Raw genomic sequence first — 25,526 nt, 5'->3', positions numbered from 1 at the left:
TATCCTTTATATGTATGAGGACTCTCGATCCACTGCACTCAATGTTCCACGGACTACCACCCTGGCTACCACAACAATATACTCTTAAGAAAGATACAAAAAGCGTTTAATAAGAAAGATCTCGAGTTTGTAAAAGCTCTGGAAAGAAATAAGATTCTAGAAAGGCAAATAGAAGCCAAAAAGCCTACTAAAAGAAGAAAGATTGATTTGAACCCGAACTCGAGATTTGCAGATATTAAGAATATACAGAGAGCTCAAAAAGCGGCTGATAGAGATGAAGATAGTCTATATGAAGAGAACAGTATCGAATTACCTACTGATGAAGAGGATTGCATCGTAGTAGGTGTAGGATGAGGAATGTATATAAAACAATATATATGTGGGTGGGTGGTGAGGCGGGCCGGGGTGGCCGGAAGTTGGTGTGGCCGGAGGTTACCCCCTTTAACTTATAGCGTGTTGAATGTGTTACCCGCAGCTCCCATGTAGGCAGCTGAGGTGGAAAGGCGGGCAGCAGCCGCTGTCCCAGTAGTATACTTTTTGCTGGCTATGTACAAATTACGGATGCTGACTACGCTACAAAAAGTATCAGGACCTCCTACCTACAACGATGCGGTTGCATTACGGCTACCCATCGGCGATTTGAGCCATTCCAGGACGTGCTAACAAGATAATACTACTCACCCGCGCATCGTTGGGGGCCACACAGGACACTGTCACGGGCGGATGACATTGGGACAAGGCCAGTTAAAACCAACCGTATCTGGCCAGGTGTCTCAATCTGAACCTTCGACGCACATCCCCGTCCAAGACATCCTGTTTACGCCATTATCCTTTTATTTCCAGGCAGCCTTTTGTTGTTTATATATCTATTTTTTCTATTAAAGATTAGTTTGGAACTGGGCGTTCACAACAAGAAATCCGCAGACGAGGGCCCCCTATCGTTTTTTGGCGCGTTCAATCTGGGTACTACTGCCTACACCATGTTTTCGGACCTATTTAACTCGCCCTACTTTTGGGTTTGAGTACCGTTTGGTCTTGTCATATGTAAGCTGCGTTATGCCATATATTTAAAAGGAGCTACTGATATGCCAAAGCAGCAGCAGCCTTGATAGTATCCCTCAAGCTTAGCGTGATCTACCTCAATAAATACGGCCGTGGATTGCCTATATCGCCAAATGGACTACCCAGCCATGAAGAATGAGCAGAGAGAAGGGAGGACGAGGATGATAAGGAAGAGGAGAACAGTCAGGCTTTTGGTGCTAGCAAGCCTACAAATTCTCGTACAATAACAAGGGGCTGGCGCAATGTGTGATTAATTAAGTCAACGGTTGCCCACCAGCATATATAGGATTAAAAGAGGGCGAGGGGTACGGGGTGGAAAATCAATCTTATTATGCGAATATGAACAGAGCTTTATTTAGGTGGGACAGCGTAGACATGTCCAGTCAAACCGGAATGTTAGTATCATTCTGCTCTGACAGCACCATCTCATAACAAAAGCCCCTTCAAGACTAACACCATAGTCTTGTGTGTGTAGTCATTGGGTCTCACTTTCCTTCTGTTATCCGTATTTGAAATGATTGAACTCTTGCTCTGCTAGTAGAAAACTTGGTCAGCTCGTGGATTGGAAAACTTGCACTCTCCCTCTGAAGATATTTAAAGACATTACAATAATATTACCTGCGGACTCTAGTCTAACTTTCTCCTCCTGATACGAAAAGGAATCAGGAAACTCGGAATGTCTGTACCAAAGCCGAAGCTGTCTTTGTCCATGACGATGGGACCGCTGTTGGTCCGAAGCTCAACATCAAATCCAGTCACGATAAGGGCCATTGTTGTCAGTATGACGCTTTTGGCCAAGAAACGGCCTGGACAAATATTTTGTTCTCCTGGTGAGAACCAACGTTAGCGCCCAGCTATCTGCTTGGTTAAAACCAGTCCATGGTATGAGTGAGTTTGACTGTAAAGCTTAGCACGGTACGGAATCCAAGACCCTTCAAGGCCTTCGGTAGTAAAATAGGGCACATTCTTTTCTCTTCTGTCTTCGTTACTCCCGAGACCAACCCGCAATCTCTCCGCATCGCTACAATTCGGACGTGACTGCTGAGGGGATCTGTAGGATCGAAAATAAACCGAGTTGCCCAGAAGGATTTAATTGGTGGTTACCATCTTTGTTGTTCCACGTATCTCTGTTTTTATAGCAGATTCCAGCAGAGATCAGTCCGTAACTGGACTGGAGAATGCGCCATTAGCCCAAGATGAGATCATCATGCCTGAAATTGATTGGTATAGATACTGAAACATGGAGCCGGAGAGTCTCAGCGTAGATGGAAGATAGCAGATGGCTCTTTGAGAACTTGTCTAGGTCGAGCGATGAGAACACATCACTGTGATACCACCACTGCACGTCTCCTCGGTTTCGCGTTTGACGCGACTTAGTTAAGGAGGGATCTTCCAGTACATGAACCACGGCTATGGGAGTGCAAGGAATCGTGTTGTCCAATGATCTAAATCACATTAGTGCTTGGCTAGAAATATTTTCAAGGTCTCTCAAAGGAATTGCTGTCTTTAAGTATAAAGCTGGTCTTTGCTTCGGAAGGCTGCGAAAATTCCCAAAGGTTTGCAGAACGAACATGACTTGCTTCTGATGGGAAGGAGTCAGTCTCTTGATTACAGTCTGCCCCAAGCTTCCTGCGCTCTTAGATTAGACTGAATTAAATGTGGACACTCATGACGGGCTGATCTAGTTTAACTTGAGTGTAGACCAAGTTTATTTAAATAGCACGGAGACCAATCCGAACCAACTGCATTAGTAGAACACCAACCTGCATCTTGAGTTTAGAAGAGGAGCCAGCAGCTACTTGTTACAGTACTTGTATAGATAGAATGATTAAGATAGACTCAAATCTGGGTGGGGCCGGCTGATGAAAGTCCTGATTTGCTAAATAGGAAGGATTTGTTCATCAGCGGAGTGGCTAACTACAATGTCAGATGTATGTGGCGCCACGCATTGGAAGGTGGTAACAGAGCTACCGCGGTGTGCTATTTATCTGCTTGCATCTGAAAGCTACTCAAAAAGTACTATGCGTGCACACCGTGCCTGATGCTACCCTTCTATGCTCTATCAGACGAAGGTATGAAACTAGTCTGTTCGCACAGTGTCTGCTTGCAGCCTCACTCTGATACACAGTACTATAGTACATCCCTGTCCAGTGCAAGGGCCGGGAAAGGAAGCTGACGAGCATTCACATTCGGCGGGATGCACATCATGTTACAGCCTGATTGCGACGCATCTCGAGTCTCCTCTGAGCAAGTGGAAGAATTAAAAAACCAAAAAGATTTCGCAAGTTGTACCCTATCAAAGATAAGCAATTCGACAACAAGCCCCCAACTACCTAAAATTAGCCCCCAAACGTATGACAGCTTCACTGCAAAGCACATTCGTGGGTATGATTTGCCACAATACAACCTGCAGTGACAGTCAATACAAGTTGACTTATCTCAGAGCAGCAGTTGCAAACCTTGAGTGTAAGACTTAAAGCTTTCAGGGCTATTTTGTGTTCTTGATGAAGAGTTCATGCGAGAATCCGTGACGCCACGCCCCAAAAACTGAATATAACCTCTTCCTTGGTCTTGATTTTCTCCTGACCCTGCATTATTGATGATGCGCTATAGCGAGAGGTATTGTGCCTAGGTTTGAAAAACTCATCATCGTAGAGAGATTGATCTAAACATTCAAATGAACCACGCTACGTAAGCAATTGAATCCTCGTCTATCCAGGAACATCTGTGGAATGTATCATGATGTAGCTTGTATGAACTTGCCCTCTCATGGATTTTTGTAAGGACGTTTCTTGATTCGACTTTTTAGCATGCTGTCTCTACTTTAACAGCGGTATCGGGTTCCTGCGTGTCCGTCTGTTGATGCTGTAATGTAGTTGTTGTCTTTTGTCTCCTTTCCGCTGCAGCTTTATTTGCGTTCAGCCACTCCATGCCCATTGTGAAAGGAACTGCTGCACCCACGACCGCTGCAGCGAGGATCGTTGTTCTCGAAACAGCTGTATACCCGCGCCCCAGGGCTAATAAGCGCATAGCTTGGCAGCTATCGAAATAGCTCAGCAGCCGTGTAATGAGGAGGAACGGATGAACACTCACCATGTAGAGCTAAGCCTGTGCGAGATAGTACGGCTCTGAGCCTGGGAGAAAGGAGCTTTTAGCTCATGGGGGTAACAAGAAAGTTCGTGGGGTACAGGTTGGCTAGGCAACGAGAGAGCAACCCTAGCCCTAGCCCTACCCCATCCCTAGCCATAGGAAGTCTCCTGTGAACTGTTTGTAAGACTCCCGAGGTTTTCTACCCTCTACCAACTTTTTGTGCCCCCCGTCAACTTTTTTATACCCCCCATAAGCTACAAGCTTTTGAGAGAGCCATCTAGAGAGGTGGCTACACACACAGTCACACAGTCAACGGGAAGCTTTAGCTGTAAATACACGACTTCGAGCCGCTAATTCACTGCTGAGCCCATTCAACATTGTATATATACATATATCTGCTATAAACACGCATCAGGGCAGGTCCAGGTCTGGACAGTCTCTCTGGTCCTCATAAAAGACGACCCCAGCTTCTCCAGAGCCCTGCACCACTCTTCCATGCTATACGCGTTGTGGATGACTATTGACACAGCCGACGGAAACCTTGCCCGCCGTGCGGTCACGCTCCGACGGCAGCGACTTGGACCTGATGACGTATGGCGACGGTACGTGGGTGGCTTACATGTCGGACAACACAAAGGCATCTCACATCGACCTGTACTCAAGCTACAACTTTGCTGGGTCCGTCGAGTGGGCCGTCGACCTGGCCCAGTTCGTTGAGAGCGTGGCCGACGAGGAGGCGAGCGAGAACATCACGGCGCTCGAGGAAGACTTCACAGCCGCCCTCTCCACGAGCGGCTATGACATCTCAGAGTTCACCACGTACAACCTCAGCGATCTTGCCACACGCCTCGTCGGCTTTGAAGGATGCGAGTTATCCGACACGTTCCCAATCACAAATGCGCCACAGATCATCTACTCGGTCTGGTAACAGTCCTGGAAGATCATGAACTGCATGTACAATATGGCCAATGGCGGGATCAACTCCAATGAGGCGGCGGCGGTGGAATACCTGGGCCCGTCGGCCCTCATCACCTCCTCTCAGCAGACTTCATTCATAATATCTTCAAGAAGCTGACCACCATCCAGCCCGGCTGGGGAGGCTGGTTCGCCTGGAAGCTCCTCGTCCGCTGCAATGACCCGGGAAACATCTGCCCATGCGGCATCAGGCCATGCGCGTACACGACCAACAAGGACCCAGACTCGGGGCTAGCGCGCATCAACTTTTGTCCAAGTATCTCTACGCGACGACGCTCGACAATGCTATGGCGTATATTGACGCATCATTCCATGTGACAACTTATGCCGACGTAGCGAATTACTTGACAACCCAAGCCACCATATGGATCCACGAGCTGCTGCATGTCGACTGGGTTTCCACAGCCAGTACGGACTCCAATATTGCTCAGGTCCAGGACATCAAGATCAAGGTCGCATTCAAGGGGGTGGCACCGTCAAGTGGGAGACCGTCTGGGGGCCCGCCTTGGCCAAGATCCTGGCGCGCTGGGGCTCCAATACGGGCGCCTGGACCATGCTGAACACTGACAGCATAACCTTGTACGGATTCGCTAAGTACATTCAGGACGCCCTGGGCAACATCTACCCCCACCTGCCGCTGGCCAAACAGTCCCCGGTTGGCGTCAGTCTCAGTCTTAACGATGTCGTCTTCGACGCCGACGGCTGCTTCACCGTCTATGCCAACGACACCATCATCGAGCTCACCAACACGACGCTGCTGGACGAGTACGCATGGAGCACGACAGAGGGCGTCTGCGCCGAGGCCGACGACGAGGAAGGCGACCCGAACCCCTCGGGTATCTTGACCATTGGCACCAACTGGGCCGTGCAGTCCGAGTTCCCCAGCACCTACCATTCCAGCTGGTCCTCGTGGGCCGGCCTCGCGACGGCCACGTCGACGAGCGCCGCTGCTCGCGCGACAACGACGTGGATCCTCGCTGTGTATAGCGATACGGACTGCTCGGGCGACTACTACTCGCTTGAGGGCCACAACGTTGACTCAAGTAGCGACAGCTGCGCGGTGCTCCAGAACCTTACGACGAGCTCCTCTGCGTCGTGCCTCTGGTTCACCGACGGCGGCGACTCTGACGCAGCCCAAGTCGTGGAGCGTGGTGGGCGGCGTCTGCACGGCGTACGACACGACTGCGTGCTCGAGCGACGGAACCGAGGACGCCTACATTGAGGCCGAGGGCTGCCACAACTACTTGTCCGACGACAACGACACGCAGACGTGGATCGCCGTGCAGTGCGGGGCCGAGGTCGACCTGAATGGGCTGCTGCAGACCGCCGGCGATGCCAGAGGCGGCAACGACTGCGTCTGCGTCCTCTCCCCAGGTGACGACGACAGCCATCGTGTCAGTTGCCTCCCAGCAGCTGACACCTGCTACCACAGCCGCGAGTAGCCTGCTCTAGCATCACTTCTTAGTCGGGTGTATCTGTGGTCAGACATTTTCTCTTTTTGCATTCTTCAGTGTTGCCTAGCGGGTGGGGACAGCTTTGCAGGAAAAGGACCAGACTCGAAGATTGCATGCTTGATAGATATGTCTTGATACATTATGCGAACGCTTATAGAAGCGCTAGGGGACCTGGAAGCACTTTAGAAATTGCTTTTATCAAGGGAGTCTAATGGAATTGTATGGAGTGTTAAGCTCTAGCTTTCATGATTTATACTATAGAACTCACTCCTATAGCGCCACAAAAAAAACCAAAAAAACCAAAAAGAAAACCACAAATCATCAGATATCATACGGCGAAGAATTAAATCAATTGTAGTTGAACTCAGCTCCGTCAAATCTGTTGATCCACTTTGCTCTTCTGTCAGTGCTTAGGTAGCCTTTAAATAATGCACAGGCTTTGAGCCTTGTTATCCGACCACAGCTCTCCATGCATAACACCATAAATGTACGACTCCCCAATTATCCTCCACTGACTGTCTAAAGCAGGTCGGAGGATAATCGGAATACAGACGCTGGCAATGAGGGCGAGATGATCCCCAATGCTAGCATGGCGGTCACACAAGCCTATATATCCCTGCGATGTTCTAACAACGCGCCTTTTGGCCATGAATTCCATCAAGATACCTATCATTTGGTTCGATTTTAACATTGAGAATCTCATACGAGACATCTCCGGGTCGTGTAGGGACGCTTCTTTGGACCAAGGCAGTTCACCAGGTCCTCTCCCTAGGATATGATATGGCTTCGTGAGTGCTTCCTCCGAACGAATGGACTCTCTAGCCTTCCGCTCATCCTTCAGCTCATCACTCATCATGATTATGTCTGTCAAGAAACTGATCCATGCCTGTTGCCGGGTTTCACTCTTCCCAGGGTACATTCCTGGGCTGACAGGGTCGGCCACTCTTTTCGAAGCATGCAGATTGCTTAAATAGCTCTGCGGCCTCCGCTTGTCGCTGATACTGAAGCCTGACTTACGTACTTGGAATGCGTAGCCCATTTTCACGTTGCCGAAAGCAGGTCCGACGTCTACGATTTCGTCGAAAACAATGCCGCGGAGGAAAAGCAGGCGACCGTCTTCGCTGAAATAGATGCCAGGCTTTCCTGATCTCTTTCCTGCTGCATGGAACAGACGTTTTGTCGCTGCAGCACGGTGGAAGCGCCATCGATATGGGGGCTGTTCAGGGTCTGGTTGCGGGCTCCACGCCCAACTAGGGAGCAAGTTGTTTTCTTTGTAGTGACTGGTGCATCCAGCTAACACAAGACGCAAGTTGTGGGTCGAGGCTAAGCATGCGCGTGTCGCCTCAATAAAAATTGTGTCCGCATCCACTGTATAATCAATCGTAGACTCGAAGCCCGGAGGTAGGCTCTTGGCCAACCCCAAAATCGCGTAGATGCGGTCCACAGGCTCCGTGGCCTGGAAGTAGACCGCTTTCAGTATGACAGTCCCCAAGTCTTCCCTTTTGCCGGATTGTATGCTGGTACGCATCTCGATCAAGGTTTGCAGGTATTGGCCATCCTCCCACTGGTCCCAGAGTGTTGACATCCCATATGCCTTTTCTAACGTGTCCCAGTTAATCGAGTACCGGCCGCACACGACAGTGGCGCACAGCGACATAGCGATCTCTTGTATAATCCACACGCGCTTAAACCATGCTCGCCCGAAAACAGATGTCCGTGCGTGCCCAGAGCGTACGAGGCTCGTCCAATAGGCCGGACTATATAAGGCTGGCTTGAAATCATTGGCTTCAATTTCTGCGGATTTCTTCTTTTTCAGAGCCTTCCTCAAAAACTGCCACTTGTCCGGATGTAGCCTCACTAACTTGTCTTTCGAAACTGTGTCGACATATCTTGCCATGACCTCCAACATAGTAAACGCGCGGGCCGTCCTGCGGTCGTGTTCGCCCAGCCAGACAATGGTCCGCTCACCGCGCCGGTAGATTTCGGCCATCAAAGGGATCTGGAAGCTCTTCTCGAGCTTGTTGTACTGGTTGATACAGATGGCATCAACCCATAAGATGCATGAATCTTTGGGTCGTCGCAGCCGCCTGAGTGCTGCAGCGAGGTTGCGTGTCACGAGGAAGCTTTCGCCGGCAACGAAAATTTCCACGAGGTTTATTTGCGAGCCCCAACAGTATGACAGGGGCTGGTAAGAAGGCAGATCACATAACGGAGAGGTGGACAGACGGCATTGTATTTTCTCTCTGCCAGTACCGGGCAGAAGCTCTAGCAGGCGGATCTCTGAGCTAGGGAACTCGAGGGCTTTGTGGACGAATTTTGCTTGCATTGCGCCGTTATTTCTTGGCACATATAAAACACAGGACTGGAAATATTGGAGTGTCCTTGGCTTATTGCAAAAGAACAAGTAGGGCCGGACACAACGGTATTTGCAAAGTATGCGGCTTTATTGACAACCGTACGGAGATGGAGGCAGACTTTTGGCCCTTCAGCTCACAGCGGCTATGTTGTGCGCCTCTCAGCTTACGGTGTTTATGTAATGCTACGCAAGATAATTTATTTATAGCAGCTGAAAATTTGCTCAGTATATTAGGCTTTACCCGGAATCAGGTTCTGATATGTGGTATTCTACTTGGCTAGCCTTGAAAATCCGTTTTTTACTTGATGATGATGATGATGATGATGATGATGATGATGATGATGATGATTGTATTAACGTCTGTGTATCGAGTTTAGGGTAAGTGCATTTCAATATGCTGTTGTTTCCTAGCTCATTGCATTCCGCAGGGCATAAAGATAGTCCTCTTGGTTACTAATATCTCGCTGTAAAAAGGAAATAGAAAACGAAAATAGTTTTTTCTCAGTCTAGCTTCTCATTATTCCTGATGGGATTAGTGCTGTACATGCTCTAGTCTCGTATATAGTTGCGAAATGCAAGCTATCCTAGTTATCCTAGCATGTTCTCCAACTCCCGGCTATGCCTGAGCTATTTCGGCTTTAAGCTTTCTAGCAGCTGAGCATCTCACAAAGTAGCTCTGTTGTTGCTGCTCTTCAGACTTATAGAGCTGGCCTGTATCAGAGCTTGTATTACTAAAGTAGCTAGGGCATACAGCTATGTTATTTAGACTTGATAGCAGGTATAGTAGATACTGCTATGCAATAAGGACTCGAAGTATCCAGTCAAATTCTTTAGTATTGTGAAAAACGTGGAAAAAAAACACTTGCAGCACTTACCCGTAAGCAACGAGCCTGGCCAAAGGCCTGCTAGACATTCACGTTAAGCAAACTTGTTAAGACTTCTCTGCAACAGCAATTTGAACCGTAATTTTTCTCTGTAACAAAAAGACGTGCCGAGCTGCGAAGCTATCTATAACAATTTTATTGCATTGTATTTCAATTTTCCGAAAGACCTGTTTGCAATGTTTCTAATCGTTCCAATATTTAGGGATTGTTGTTCAAGGACGTTTCTCAGTTATTTCGTCCATCTTGGTCTTTTGGAGTGGGAAATTACAGTGGCTGACTCTCCAACTTTTTTTGTATTCCTCTGTCTCACAGTATTTATACTTGAGGTGATAATGCGCTGTTGATAGTCCAGGCTCGATATAGCAATAGATATTTCTGAGACTTTTGTGAGACTGCTTTCTCAACGTTAACTGTTAATTCAGTGGAATAGCAGCTGTTATGGATATATGGAAATAAGTCTCATTACCGAGATGGAATTTAGTGAGAGGATACTATAATAGCTATAAGTAGTAATAATAATTTACAAACTCTAAATAACTAAGCGTCGGCTATGTTGATTCTGGCAAGGAGGTCCCAAAAGGTGGTGATCTAGCGATGCGACGAGCCTTGCTTCCTGAGTTCGATTTTTCGCTTGTATATTACTGAGTAGCTGAGTAAGTAGGCTAGCATCCCCATTTCTTGACGAGTTGTGATATACTGAAGAGATAGAGATATCATCAAGTTAGCATGGACTTACTTCAATGGGGAAATAGAAAGAGAGAAAATGAATCACTGGAATCTAGGCTTGATTTCAAATCAGAAATCAAAACACGAGATTACAGCTTATTATTAGTATGCTGTATATCCATACCTCGCTTTGTCCCTAATTTGCTATCAACCTTATTAGGGAGGCATCGATACCACGGTAACAGCACCAAGGTAACTGCCCAAGCCTCTCCTAAAATTGCAGAAAAGGAGCGGCTTTTACGCTATTACTATCCCCGATATTCCGTTTGCATATGATAAGTCCGAACAACCGTAAAAAGTTCCATGCAGCTGAACCGGGGTGGGTGGTGGGAGTCGAGCTTGCAAAACCCGTCGTGACCAACAACGAATGGTATGTTTGCATATCTCTTCTACTCAACAACATTGACTTCAGAACAGAACCTCATAAAGACAGCATTTGTAGCATTCAGGTCATCATTCCCCTTTCCGGACCGAGTATAGATCACGAGCTGATCTTCAATAGTAGTTTACTCAGCCGCCCTAAGCACAACGAATATACATGTATCATGTGCATTTGGCGGATTCATCTCGTTGTTCTTGGCCAGTCTCGGCCCGGAATTGGCTGGTATACAAGTTGAATATTGCAGATCGCATCATACCATTTGAGTCAAGTTCTTATTCAGAGCCGAGCCTTGAGGTATTGGTCAAAACTGGCAGGCTGGCAACATGATATAAATGCAGTGTCGTTAGAAGCGAGGAAAATTGGCATTGCGGTATCTTTGAATACTCCATCGGGAAATGTTGCCATGTCGAATCACAAATCCTCTTTTTGTATCATCGTCATTGGTTGAGGAGTCACTGGACTCGTAGCCTCCCATTGCCTAGCAAAAGCGGGAATCGATCACGTTATATTGGAGAGACGTGAACATATCGCACCTGCAGAGGGCGCAAGCATTGGGATTTATCCACACGGTGCCCGAATACTTCGCCAAATCAACTGCCTAGATGACATGAAAGCGGCTTGTGTCCTCATGGGAAGGTGGTTGGTTCAACAGCCGGATAAGAAACTTATCATGAATAGTGGATTCTTCCGTCACCTAGAAAGGAAGTACATCAGTCTTCATCAATATCTCATGCCACCAAGTCTAATATTTTGCTCATTTGCATTAACCAAACTTTGTAATCATGGTTCCTCTCTTCTTCTCGAAAGACGGGAGTTCCTGCAGATCTAATGGAATAAGTTACCGAATCAAACTCGCATCCGGACCGGAAGGAGCGTGAGCCCGATCAAACACGACAAAAACAGTATCAAGATCACACTACACAATAGCGAAGTTGAAAAAGGCGATATGGTTCTTACCTGTAATAGCGTATACAGCGCTACTAGGACCATGATGTGGAATCATGCCAATAAGACCAGACCGGGATCGATCACCATCAAGGAAAAGACAAGTAAGTCGACTCCGAGGTTTTTAGGATGCACATTGAGCTAGACTTTGTCAAGAGTAGGCCAAAAGCACAATGGGTCAGTTTTCTGAGAACCCATCATTACATCCTAAAACTGAGAACAGCCTGGAAGTCACTTTTAGGTGTTGCGCCTATAATCCCAGAACTTGGCGAGCGCGACTTGACCGTCGTCTCCCATAGCGGCTATTCATTTCTGGCAATCAGTCAGCCGAATGTAATCTATTTCTTCTTCATCTTCCGCTTCGATGAGCCATTCACCTGGCCTAAACGGGCCAACTACTCGGAGCGTGATGCCGAACAGCTGGCCGAGAGCGTAGCCGACCGGCCTGTATCAGACTGAATGTTATTCGGTGAACTCTGGAGAAATGCAAGCGAAGCCTGGAGCAACTAGTAGCCGTTTGTTTGTGCGAGCTTTGGGTACTACAGCCTCTACCTTGTTTTTATTGCAGTGTATGAGACTTTGGACTTTTGCATCTGTCTCGGACTCTGCGCCCAGTCTTCAAGCACAACTGCGAAAGCTGTTCATTTACTTGACCTCAATTCATTTCAGACACTTGAACTTCAGACATTCAAAACATTAGTGACTGGTGCTTTTTGTTTGTCCGGATAAAGGCCGCCCAGCCAAATGGGCAGTCGGCATCGCGCTCTTGCATTATACCTTTCACAGCTGCCAGTGAATTACCGCCCCGTTAACGGCCATCAGGATAGCCAGCGTCGCAGCCTGGGCCGGGAATCAATCTTGTGCACACCTGGTCATCCGAAAACCTCTCTGGTCTCACATCGAGGAACTGTTTGACCACGGAAGCAAGAGACTCTCCGTTCGATGCGAATCACACTGGATTGAAGAGAATGTTATTCGAATTTGTATGAGTGGTTTGCAAATGAGCCCCTGGGGACCATTGACCATAGCCAATCTCAAGTCGAGGGCACCGAGGCAGGGTCCGCCAACATTATGGATCCAGTGTCACCAACACAGCAATTCCGAGTTTGAGCGAACTCAGACATATGACCTTGACAACAGAGGACTCACTCGCCCATAATTCTCCTTGGTTGTGGTCACAACCGGATCAAAGCGCTTGGGCGGGCGAAAAGGCCTAGGGTTAGTACATTAGTCTTTTCTGGCAACTTTGCGGGGAGCTGTTGCCTTGCCTCCATACTTCGGCACTCATATTCGCTGGGCAGGGGAACAGAAAGACCATACTCGAGTCCAGGACTTGGAAAAGGCACTAGCAGTGGCAGTGGCTTTTTGCCTGGGCGCCATAGTACCTATGCTGATTCTCATAGCACCTACTTGGCTTAGTCCCCAAGCCCACTCACCAACGATACAGCAGACCATCACCGTATTTTTTCAGCTATCGCCGATATATGTCGCTGTTATAATGACCTTAGTGTCTCAATCGTTGGGATTCATGAAAGCTTCGAGACATTCAAAGCAGCTCACTGATAACGATATCGCGAGAGCGAGGCAATGAATTCGGGGTTTTTATTTGAATGCCGCTGCCATTTCCACGATAAGCCACCTGTACATGGTGGCGAGAGTTTTCTCCAATGTGGATAAGATTTCGACAGAGTTGATGCGAATGTATCTGCCCTCTGCTTTTGATGGCAATCGCAAGAGCGGACTTCTGACGCATGGATCTCGGTTGTTCCTTCAACGGGATTATATCATTATCAGTCTAGCAAGTTTCTTATGGTCTTTTGTGCTTCTCAGAAGAGCCGGCTTCGCAAGCAATATGTAAGCAAATGCTCAATTAGTCTAATTTCTTTCACTCGGAAATGTCTTCGTGGTATCTGGCAGCGCTATAACACTTGGGTTGTACACAAGAGAATATTGAGTGTTTGTGGAACAAACATTGCAAGATATAGTGTTACAGTTCAGGTTTCCGAAGCTTATTTGAATGGGTTGCTCGTTATAATGCTCTTAAAGAAAATATGTTTGAGATTACATAGCAATTTAGGGAACATGTTGCAGGATAGTATTTCGCGAAAACTTAAATTTGAAAAAATGCTGAAATAAATCTAAGCTCAACAAAAACGTGAAAAGGAAGTTTTCAATCCTGGATAAGCATAATTAACGTAGTGCTATTTTAAATTATAGTTTGAATGAATCATACTTTTGTTATACTCGTTAGAATATGCTTATAATGTTAAACTGCTTTGCTATTTTATAGCTCAGGAGTGCTAGACACAAATCAGGGGGGCCCCTTGGGCGTTGTTACAAAAGAAAATACGATGGGAGGCTTTGCAGTATGGACTGTAGCAGGACCCTAAGCTGCAAGCAAGTTGCACATGCTCTGGTGAAAGAGAATAAAAAATAGAATAGAGGCTAGCTGAAGAGCCAGCCTCTGTTATCTAGATAGAGCTGACAGCTGTCAGATCCCGCAGCTAGCAAATGTAAGCTTTGCTAGCACGAACTTTATCATTGGTTTGATCGTTATACTCAGCCATACATTTTAGCCTGCTGTTACATATAAGATCAATCAAAGTATTTCACTTATTATTAGAGAGTTGTACAGACTAGTTTAAATTTTCTATATACGAAAAGGTTTTGCAACAAATACAATCAATTTTCCATTGAATCCCCGATTTCTTCCGCTTAGTCTGCCCAAGCTCATCGCTGAGCTCCATTTCTAGTCTGATGTGTCGTGCATATTAGACAGACCCCTTTTCGTGGGCGACGTATCCAGAGCAGTTGTATCCGTCAGATCAACACCCATTGTGATATAGCCAATCATTCCATTGGCGATATCTATGCCGTCAGCGGGGACAACGCTCATCACGGGGTTGTAACCTCCCTCCTGAGACTCAGCCATGATGGTGTCTTCAGCGTTGGTTGTGCGATTGATTTGAGTGTGCGAAGCATAGGGCTCGAGAGCCATCATCTCCCCGATGACGGACTCGTTAAAAAAGAGCTGGCCGACGTTGACGATGTCGCCGGTGCGGACGGTGCCGTTATCATGCAGGACCCAGTCTTTGTAGACCTCGGTGTGAATGTGAATAGCGCGCCCTGCGTAGAAGCCCGGGAAGATCGTCTTCATCTCCAGCATGCCTTCCTTATTGGTGGGCCACATCCCACGCAGGAACGTAGTATCGTCCGTGTGCAGGTCCGTCTCGCCGATGGTGAAATCGGTGACGTTGAGCTCATTTAGGAGAGTCGCAAAGTCGGTGTTGGGGTCCAGTCCGGTGAAAGACGAGTAACTCCCTGTGCCATTGCAGTGCCAGAAGGCCACTAGCACATCCTCGAGTGGCTCGCAGGTGCTAACGTCCAGGACGCCGATATCAAGCCAGAGAGGGACACCAGCCTGGCCCCCAGTCATGTCTTGCCTCAATATCTCGGAGCGAGGCCACACATACGGGCCCCGGGTGACGTCAGGAGTCACGATGCAGGTATCGTTCTGGATGACATCGTAGTAAGGCGCCTCTGTGTGGATGGTGAAGCTGGTATTGCGGCCATTATCCCAACGCTTCTTCATTTGGTTGGCATAGCGTTTCTCATTCATCTTGGCAGCCGCACCCTCGCATCGCTTCGAGAGGTTGGCACGGCGCCTGACCTCGTGGTGGCCAAGAGGGTCGCCATGTGCCAAGGCGGTGCCGGACAGGAGCCCAGAGACTAGAACGATAGCAGCAGTAAGCTTCATGGCGGCAAGATTCTTGCTGAGAGAGTGGTGAATCGAGTGTAGCGATGGTGAGAAGACGATGGGCTGCTGAATTTTAGAATACATTCAAATCGAGGTCCAGAAGTGCGGTTTTATACCAAGTGGTCACCCCTGGGTTACTTCTTGGACAAGACCGATAGGAACCGAGCTGATTAATCCAATCTACTGTTCTTAAAACTCGACTACGTACATCACCAGCTTAGACATTCATTTTACCGAATGGCGTTTTACGCATTCGCAAGGAAAGGGTTTAGATACCCCTGCAACTCGACAAGGGCTTTATCAAATTAGGCCGGGAAACCCAATCCTATAGAGCTTGGCATTGTAAGTACCGCTGCGGTGATCACGGTATTTTTGAGCGTCCTAGTCAGGTTTCGTGGAGCTCCCCTTTCGCAGCGACTCACCGATACTGGAGTAAGAAGGTACCACCGAAGAGTGATAAGACACAGCCACAAGGTACTTAGCTAGGGTGCTCTTTTTTCTGTATGATAACAAAATAGATATCAGCATCGTTGCTTTTCCCGAACCGGTACCTCTAGTTTTTTTTTTAGGGAACGAACCTTGCCATTGAACCAACGTTTTGACGCAGAGCCTCAGCTTGAGAATGCTCTCTATAAAAAAGCATAAGCTAGCTTCGAGCTCATCTGGGGCTGAGAGGCGGCATTAATGCTGGTTTCCTCTACTCCACCGGGGCGGGCCGCTTGGCGCGTTGTCCCAAATTCTAATACCGGGCAGGCCCGACGCGCGCGCCTGAAGAGAAACTACGATGTCAAGGACTACATTATACAAGCAACGCGAGGCTTGCAGTGTCGTTTTGTGGGTAATATTCACCGGATGGATTAATCCGGTCAGTGAACTTGTGTCATGAGAATTTTAGGTTGGGTCGCTAAAGAGGCAGGTCGTAGGACGCGTAATGCTGCCAAAACACAGGTGCACCCAGCCATACCTCGGATCTATTAACCTGCAACGTCCAGCTTGCACTTTAATATCGAAAGAATGCAGTGCTTTACCATACCAGGGGCATCCATCTTTACTATAGCGCAGATGCAAGATTTAGATGTGGCAAGAGAAGCTGCTTAAGACCGATAGATTGTGCTGCTAGGAGTTGATAATAGCTTATGCCATCTGGATGATTGTAATCTTAATGCTGCATGCATACTACAGGGTGCAAAAGAAGAAAAAAAGTCTGCCCTGTTTTACATATAGATCAGAGGAGTGCCCAAATCGCTCAAGACTTACACTTTTTAATCCGTCCAACTATAGCGATCAATCTATATCATATCTACCCATTCATTTCGCCTAGTTTAGATACAGCTTGTAATTATCTATTATCTTGCCTATTTAGTGTTCCTCACTTTACTTTTGGAACTTATTTCCTACAACGAAGTGCCAAGCTTACACGCGTATAATAGTTGAAGTTTGTAGACTGGCATCAGTCGATTTCGCAGGAGCAGTTGAAAACGGGGCACGTTTGCCGATAAGGGAAGCGGAAGCTAGTAATAGTACGCGTATCATGTCAGAATATATTCTACGTTCCAGTCAACCCCCCACTCTCCGGCTACTCCCACTTTCCGGTTGCCCCACCACTCCACCTTCCGAGCCCCCCCTTTCCGGCCAGCGACACCGCTTCTTCACAACCACTTTTGTTCCAGTCATTTCTTCACAAAACCTTAATAGATGGAAGACTTTCGAAGAATCTTTAAGAGAGGCCCCCTTTTAGCTGCTACAAGCTGGTAGATTACATAAGCTTAAGCTTTTCGAAAACATTGGTAATTTCACATTGGTAGTTTCTAGTGTCCATGTGGCCTTCGTTTGGTGTCCTCCTTTCGTACTGTCGGGGGAAAAAGCGATCGCCAGTCTCTCAGAACTAGCTGTACCTATATATTTTCCCACACGTACAAGCACGCTTGGGTTGCATAAGCCTTTGACTATTGCTGGGCCATCAATTCTTTTCTGTGCGCCAGCACCTTAGTTCCAGCTCAATGACGTTACTAATTAAGCTTAAGGATAAACTCGTCTTCGTCAGTGACATGGTGTCTTACGCGCTCGCGAAGTTGATAGGATCCCGAGTGGCTCCGGTCGTGTTTTCGGTCGGCACAAACATCATATTGTGCCCTAATCTCCCGGGTCCGCGACCTCATAGTTAGTTCTCCTTCGCCTGAGGTTTGGTTGCATACACCGTAATCGCTGTCTGGACGTCGCCGGCGAATATAAGTTAACGCCCGTTGCCGATTGCTCTTGCAAGATTATCAACAGCAGCAACAGATTTGTTCGCAACAATTGCAGCTAAATAATTGGTTGTATCGTGCAAGTCTTCAAGACGTGGTTGGACGAGGGAAAATTGGAACTAAAGCCTATCCAATGCCGTCTCGATGAAAAAATCGATCTCCAATGGGAGAAGGCGAAGGCCGATGCGGAGAGAAATGCGAGAGAATCCGGCGTGATGCTCGAGGGACAGCCTGAGCAGCCCCTGAAGGCTGAACTCTACATTTTGCTCTATAAAACAAAAGAAGCCCAGCCTAGTTGCCCCGGCTATAACGAACCGTATATCGCTGGCTCTATACCTTGGTTTATCTAGCTGAGCCTGGCAGCTACACCCTGTAGCCTCTTCGGCCACTGGAGCATAATCTTCGTCATTGCTTTAAGCGTACTCTTAACTTCGCATCCTGCTCCCTTTTGCAGTGGTCTTGAAAGAAGTTGGCTTGTCGGTGTGGCATAAAAAGGACGTTCATGTTGGCGAAAGGACATGGCAGCCAGCATGCCATTGTTGCCATTGGCGATAGCAAAAGGCTGGATCTCGAGGATCTCACCACTGCTGACACAAGCGCATTCCTCCTCTAAACCACATTTACTGCTATCGTTCTTGCTGTCCTCTGAATCTTACTCCTCATTACTGCTTTGGGAATTAGATAGAAAACTGAGTTCCTCCTTGCAATCGGAGGCGTTAGCATTCCTCAGAACATCTCCATTACCGGTGCTAGTCGCTCTCACAAGCTTTTAGCATTATTCTATAATTTTTGAAGATGATGGCATACTATATTCAAAGTCGAGGCTTAGAAAGCCAGATGTTTAGAACTATGATAAAGACTATGTGATTCATTCTGTGCTGCTTAATAGTGTTATATAGCGCTTATTATAAAGGCTTTTGTGAGCTACTAACAATATGTATTGAGAACCATTATAATTATTTATAATAGTCACTCCTTTTAGCTGTTGCATAATACCAGATAGCGCGGTGATAGCTAGAACGTTGTGTCCCGCAGTCCTGATATTCGATCAAGTCTCAGCAATGTTTTAAGAAGATGGACAAAGAGCATACAAGTTGATAAATATAACAGCATCGGCTTCTCTGATAAACACTTTGTCCGGATAGTCTTCATGGAGTTCCAAGAATTTGCTCAACATGTCTATCGTTGGTCTAGACGACTTCCTCCTAGCCTCGACTTCGTTGATCATGAGCTGGAATAATGGTCAGAAGTACGTTCCGAGATCTAGGACACACGATAAGTTGACTAATCTTCAATGCTAGCTCTGCTTCTTCCGCTCGCACTTGTGATCGAAGAAGGTTTAAGAGCTGCTGAAGGGTTGGTGCCTGCATGAACTTATTATGCTTTCAGTGATTGTGATCCGAGGTTTCATGACTCAGACTAACATAATAGCTCAACTAGATAAAAGGTCTTGTTAGCTAACTTTATTATATTACGAATGTCATGCCCCTGCTCCAGAAACCAATGTTTTCCGATATGCTGATATCGCCTAGACACTCGTATGCAAACAAGTGTAACCATAGTGACATGTCAAGACGTGCAGGCCCATCCTTGGTATGACCTGAGAGCTGTCTTGAAAAGCTCTAAATGCAGCTATCTACCTTGGGCTCGAAAGCTTTCACCGCACTCTTCTATAAAGGCCGCCGATATTGCGTTTCAGAGTGGCGTGGTGTTGCATATCTCGGACAGAGAATAGTTTCTCCAAGGGCTAACTAGCGTAGGTAGGAGCCCCTACTTCATAAAAGTCGGACTGCATTTCCAAAGGAGCAAAGATTAGTTCTGAGTTTCATACATATCTAACGTATAAACATAGTTGTATATGTATATTTATATATATATGCATATCAAAAGTTGCTTGTATCTCTTCAAATGTCTGTCTAGAGGCATAAATCGCGTGGAAATCTGTCGGGCTAGCGAACGAAACATGGTTGCACATACATGTTTCATGCTGGCATGTCTTCATTGTAGACAGCTACCAGCTCCAAAGATTGCTAAAGCTTGCCAAAAATAGATTCAGATACGGATCTCAGATATCAGCAACAGCGGGTATACAGTAACTCCAAACACAGAATGAAGGTATAATAAGCGTCATAATCACAGAGTTCGTTATAATAGAGACCTTTCTAGCATACACGAGTGACAGAAAATACCGAGTCTTCTAAGAACAGCATTTGTTAGAATAAGAATGGATATAGAGTGAGGTAGGTGGTTTAGGAATGCTCATCCGTAGGAATACTGCTATATCAAAGCTATAATTACCGGAACTATTAGTCCCTATATGAGATACCGCATTTGCAATTGAAGTTTTACAGTAGCACAGCTAATACATTACTGAAGAATGCAATAAGCTTCCAACAAGGCTCCATTGTATACATATCACAGTACAGTTCGAATCCTTTGCCTTGCTCAAAGGATTGCAGAACTCATAAGACTAGGGATGAAATGAGGTTGCATCTATTGCAGATATCTAAAGCGTTGATTATTTCGTAGCTTCTGATCTAGAATCTCCCAATGTACTTGCATCCTAGGACTGTCTCAAAATCAGTAAAGATAGGAATTATTCGCAGAGAAAAAGAGCTCACCTAAGTATTTTTTTCCAGATAGCCAGAATGAGAGGGTAGCCCAGGCCATACACAACGAGTACTAAGTACGTAATAGTGAAAGATTTTCGTAATCATGTAAGCTGTATAGCTGCAAAGCGGTCACTATACTCTTCACCCACATACTCCGATACTTAGCTAAGATATATCCAATATATAAATCAGCTTTTAGAGCCTTGCTCTGCGAAATTGTACAGCCTCCAAGCAGTATCAGATCAACCGTATAGCCGGAGCGTCATCAAAATTCGAAAACGCTAGCCGTTATTACGTTGAGCAAAGATAGCGCTGCCAGTGAGGACGGGACCACTTCTGAATTCTTTTCATATCGCGAGCAGGGATCTCCCATTGGCTAGAGCAGGCTCACTTTGCCTGCTCTCTTCAGTATACATATCTCGATCTTTCTTTTATACTCTTCATTTCTCTTCAACTGAAAGAGCAAGAGATAATGCTTATTTCTCTCAACCATTGCACCGCTCTGCTCGTCTCATTTCATTCATTCGTTGCATACTGTTGTGGTGGCCAGGGTGGTAGTCCGTAGGACATGGAGTACAGTGGGTCAAGGATCCTCATACATATAAAGAATACCACCCACTTTTCAAATTCTTTAGCTATAGGCAACAATCAAGCATTCTTTTCTCTTCTTTTCAATTTTGAATCCCTTGGACAGGTCTAAGACAGGTTTTTCACCCTGTTCTTGTGCCCGTGTAGCCTTAGTTTGCTGTTCTCATCTGTACAGGCATGCTTGGGTTGCACGAGCCCTTGCTCATTGCTTCGGCAGCTGTTCGTTCCTTTTTCTCGAGGGCGACAGCGCCCTATTTCTGGTTCAATACGTTTTCCGCATCTGCTTTTTTTCTTTATTCAATCGTTAAAAATCTCATACAGCTTCCAGCACCTTCCGCTCAACAACAGCAGCTTTTATCAAGGTTGATTCGGATAATAACAGAAACCAAGATCAGCTGGGCTGTTATGCGCACTTCTTATAAAAACTCAGCGGATCTATAATAGCTGTTTTGCTCAATGAAGCAGGCCACTTCAATGAGAACACAGTATCAGCTCTTGGAGTTCGTTCTAATCATATCCCCTAGCTTAAGTGCTGCTCTTCTGCCTGAGGAACAGTCGCAATAGCAGAACTTTACAACGGACGATTATACTCCTATAGAGCTGAGCTGGGACTGGCATATCTGTTCGCAATTACTCAAGATACAGTTCTCAATCGAGCTGGTGAGTATTGAGGCAGGAACGCCTCTTGATCCTAATAACCAATACAGCCCCTCCGGATTTCAAGAGACACTGCATCCCTTCCTACTCGAGACGAACATGGAGTAGCTATGCCACTTCAGAAAGAAAATGAATGAACCGGGAATTGTTGCTGATATTGCTCCAGTCAACGGGCACCTTTCCCGGGAGTTCTTTGCTTTCAACCTTAGCGATAACAGCAGAATCATGAGCAAAGCTTACTTTTTCCCTGGTTATAAGGCTAGTATCACGGGGCAAAGCAATCTTGATGTGATCGTCAATGCAATTAATACAGCCCTATACTGCAGCCTGGAGAAACTGTAAGCTCTGAAGATATTTGAGGGATTCGTATACGATGCATCTACCTCGCCGCTAAAAATGGATATGCTGGCAATAGATTTGATTGATCCGAGAGAACATCGCTTCAAAATCTACTTCTGCATCCGCGATACCAGCTTTACCACCGTCCAGCAAATGATAACTTTGGGGAATCGCTTCTGAGTAATAACCATCGACCAAGGTCTCAGCAACTTTCAGCATTCATATCATACACTGTTGGAAGGACAAGCTCCAGGCAAGACCTCGTCGGAGCTCCCAAGTAAGGATACTCTTCTTCCAGCGAAAAACCACCGAACAGCTAGTATACTGTACATGCTCGAATTCAAGTATGGAAGTGAAACACCTCAGATCAAGGCTTGTTTGCTCGTATAGCATTATACACAATGCGAGGAAACAGTCGTATTCCCGCTCGCCACACACTTCATGCGTACGGAAGATTCAGCCAGCTGGAAGCTGAATACAGAGAAGTATACAGATGCACTCAAAATGATATTGTAAGAGTTTCCCATATTCTTTTCGCATCTTGAGTTCATATTTTGATACGTATTACTAACAAGATCTAGCTTAGTTCATCTGAAGCCTTACAAGCCCGCAGTGGATTGCATAATACATCAGGTGCTCGATACTGCAAGGGAGAGAACTATGCCTGGTCCCATATATGAATCCACAGCAATCACAATCCTTCAAATACTAATAGTAATCTATATTGCTTAACCAGAAGCTAGCAGTTCCGAGACTCTGAATTCTCGCTCAAAGACTATACTTAGAGCTGGAGAACACGCTATACATCCATTTTTTGTAGATCACTACACCACAAATGAGCAGTTGTTCTACTCTCTATCCATTGTTTTCAATTAATAGAAAATGGTATGAGTGCAATTAAAGAATGTAACTGTTGCTGTTCTCTCTCCTTTCTAAAGCTTGTACAGTTTCGAATTTTCGGATTGGTATTATGCTAGAATGGGATTATTCTTCTGATATAAGAGTTCATATAGGTAACATACTGTTGAATAGCTGAGCAAAGTGTGCGAGTGATGCTGTATTGCTGCATACGTAGTACTGAACTTACTAGAAGCTAAATGCATGTTGGATTAGCATAGTGATCTCTAACAGAAGAACTGATTAATCAAGTGCAGTAGCAGTCACAGCATATCCGACAACTTGGATTAGATACAGAGTAGTACTCAGTAGCATACATAGTCTCACTGTTTGCAGATTAGCGCAAAAGTCCCTTGCATATACTTTAAATATATAGCTGATAATCAATTTCTGCTGGAATGTAAAACTGTTGTTACTCATCATTCAGCTCTTTCATTATCCGAGAATAGAAACAGTATTGCATCTGCTCCTCTTACGGTATTAAAACCTACTTGTAATCATCAGCTGTATTGTAGCATTCTTCGTTCCTTGCTTCTTCTTGTTCCCCTGCCTTTTTGTTCTTCGTTATTTGGCTCAGCAATCTAACAAAAAGCCGACTACGCGCGCCTGGAGGAGGACCTTCTTGTTTTTGATTCTACACTGCACAGTTCTGTTTTCCCTATCCAAGTTGTTATCCTGACTCAACTTGTTTGTCATTATGAATCGTTTCTGTCAGCTGCGCTGTCACCTCAGACAAGCTTTTCTTTCTAGCCTTCACAGTAAACCCAACCATGTCTGCCTCCTCATCATCGCAGAACAGGTCTTCGCTGAGCTACCTGAAAACAAACAATGGCGAACGCATTATTGCTGCCTGCACTGTTATACTGGTTTTGACTTCCGTTCTCTTCCCTCTGAGTCTCTATGCAAGAAGCTTAATATCATCTCTTAATAGCTTGCATATGTAGTATAATCAGCCTAAACTTATACTTATTGAAATAGATGGAGTTGACTCGTTGTTTATAGCTAAGGTTGTCCAGGCGAGCCACTTATCCGTTCACACATCTCTTCGATTCATGAACTTGGCAACATAAGCTTTGAACTCAGCAAATGCCTCTAGCTTCGGATAAAATATGGGAAATGAACTGTATTGAACTGCGCTTAAGAAAAGAGAAAAGAGGAAAAAACAGTGGAAAACAACCGCGAGGTGGTTGAGGCTATCTAGGCGGAGGGGTTGCCTGGCAACCACCGGACCAGTGGCTCACTGGAATTCGCACACACCCCCTCAGGCAACCTCGTGAGCCTTCCCGGCGATCCTCCTCGTGGTGTTTTCGGATCCTCATAGTCCTCTATGTCCTCGTATGCCCAATTCCCTTTTCAATTCGCTCGTCGTAGTCTAATAGATAGAGTACCGCTTGAGACCCAAGGCCTGAACGAATTGGTTGTGTTTGACGGCTTCCAACGGCTTCGTCAGGCTGTCAGCTGCCATCTCCTCTGTACCCACGTGCTGAATGCTGAAGTAGCCCTCCTTCGTCTTCTCGACAACCCACTTGTATCGGATATCGATATGATGAGTCCTGGCAGCGTTGAGAGATTATCACTAAAGAAAGCGTTCGCATACGCCTTGATGATGTTATTCAATAGCATTCTGCTATTGATAACAATGCTTAGATCTGGGAATCGTTCAAGGTATCTGAAGAGGTGCTTCTGGAAGTGTAGATGCATAGCCGAGAAGCCTACATTGCTCTTCGCCACCTTGTTAACCATATATATAATATCAGGCCTCGTACCTGTTGATAGCTAGTTAAGAGTATCAGTTCTCTTCTGATACATCTTTGTTTCCTCATCTATAAGCTCCCAATCCTTGAGTAGCTCGAGGCTAGCAGGCCAAGTGGCCTTTGCCTGTTTGGTAAACTCGAAGCTGTACACCTTTACGATCATTTTGATATATTCCTCTTGCAAGAGGAAGATGATTGCGCTCTCCTCATCCCTCTTGATGTTAAAGCTCAAGAACTTCTCTGGGTTTCCTAAATGCTTGAGATTAAATCGCTTGCTAATAGCAGCAGCAACTTCGTTGATATCTGAGAGTATGAGGCTAGCTATCAGCATGTTATCGATGTAGAGGATCAAAAGAACTCCAGTCTTCTCGTTTCTAAAGATATACAGCTCGTTATCGAAAAGCTTAAAGCTCAGATTCTTGAGAAAGGGTGTGATAGTCTCAAATCACCACAAGGGGGATCATCACATGCTGTACATTCCCTTGACTATCAGCCAAACCTTGCCATTACAGCATTCATAGCCAGAAGGAGATCTAACAAAGATTCTGTCAGGGTAAAAAGAGCACACAAGTGAGGTGAAGGGGTGTGAGCTGCTCCCAAGCTGCTCTGTTGACGCTTCCATTCAAAGGAACTACTGAACCTATCTCCCTCCTCCTCTTTTTCGCTGCTGGACCTGTTGTTCCTCTTTCTCTTATGTACACAATTAGCCTGAACTAGATAGGATAACAATGGCCTGATGGCTACGCAGCATCGTACGAGAGCGCTGCTTCGGAGCGAAGCCCTCGCAGCAGCTCTGAACTGC

The 25,526-nt window shown here is 46.2% G+C and overlaps 5 protein-coding genes across 5 annotated transcripts; 2 read left to right on the top strand and 3 right to left on the bottom strand.

Annotated features, from left to right (window-relative positions):
• Positions 1-4,771: 4,771 nt before the first annotated feature.
• On the top strand, positions 4,772-6,569 carry M406DRAFT_324927 (uncharacterized protein; the record flags this gene model as incomplete). The annotated part of the gene is made up of 3 exons (XM_040919930.1): positions 4,772-5,076; positions 5,533-6,170; positions 6,211-6,569. 3 exons carry the CDS (start codon positions 4,772-4,774, stop codon positions 6,567-6,569), a joined length of 1,302 nt encoding a protein of 433 aa, XP_040780369.1.
• Positions 6,570-8,235: 1,666 nt separating this feature from the next.
• On the bottom strand, positions 8,236-8,907 carry M406DRAFT_244696 (HET-domain-containing protein; the record flags this gene model as incomplete). Its single annotated transcript, XM_040916274.1, has 2 exons — positions 8,236-8,320; positions 8,414-8,907. Coding segments are annotated over 2 exons (579 nt in total), but the record flags the coding sequence as incomplete, so codon positions are not given.
• A 2,804-nt stretch (positions 8,908-11,711) lies between these two features.
• On the top strand, positions 11,712-12,333 carry M406DRAFT_65905 (uncharacterized protein; the record flags this gene model as incomplete). Its single annotated transcript, XM_040924954.1, has 3 exons — positions 11,712-11,803; positions 11,833-11,978; positions 12,098-12,333. The coding sequence occupies 3 exons, from the start codon at positions 11,712-11,714 to the stop codon at positions 12,331-12,333; spliced, it is 474 nt and encodes a 157-aa protein (XP_040780367.1).
• A 2,290-nt stretch (positions 12,334-14,623) lies between these two features.
• On the bottom strand, positions 14,624-15,631 carry M406DRAFT_34153 (putative protocatechuate 3,4-dioxygenase beta subunit; the record flags this gene model as incomplete). The annotated part of the gene is made up of 1 exon (XM_040921675.1): positions 14,624-15,631. The coding sequence occupies one exon, from the start codon at positions 15,629-15,631 to the stop codon at positions 14,624-14,626; it is 1,008 nt and encodes a 335-aa protein (XP_040782398.1).
• Positions 15,632-24,941: 9,310 nt separating this feature from the next.
• Positions 24,942-25,139, bottom strand: M406DRAFT_224914 (uncharacterized protein; the record flags this gene model as incomplete). Its single annotated transcript, XM_040915709.1, has 1 exon — positions 24,942-25,139. A coding segment is annotated over one exon (198 nt), but the record flags the coding sequence as incomplete, so codon positions are not given.
• Positions 25,140-25,526: the final 387 nt, after the last annotated feature.

Source organism: Cryphonectria parasitica (assembly GCF_011745365.1).
Source record: "Cryphonectria parasitica EP155 unplaced genomic scaffold M406scaffold_1, whole genome shotgun sequence".
Taxonomy (NCBI): Eukaryota; Fungi; Ascomycota; class Sordariomycetes; order Diaporthales; family Cryphonectriaceae; genus Cryphonectria; species Cryphonectria parasitica.
This window is presented reverse-complemented; position numbering and strand designations above follow the sequence as displayed.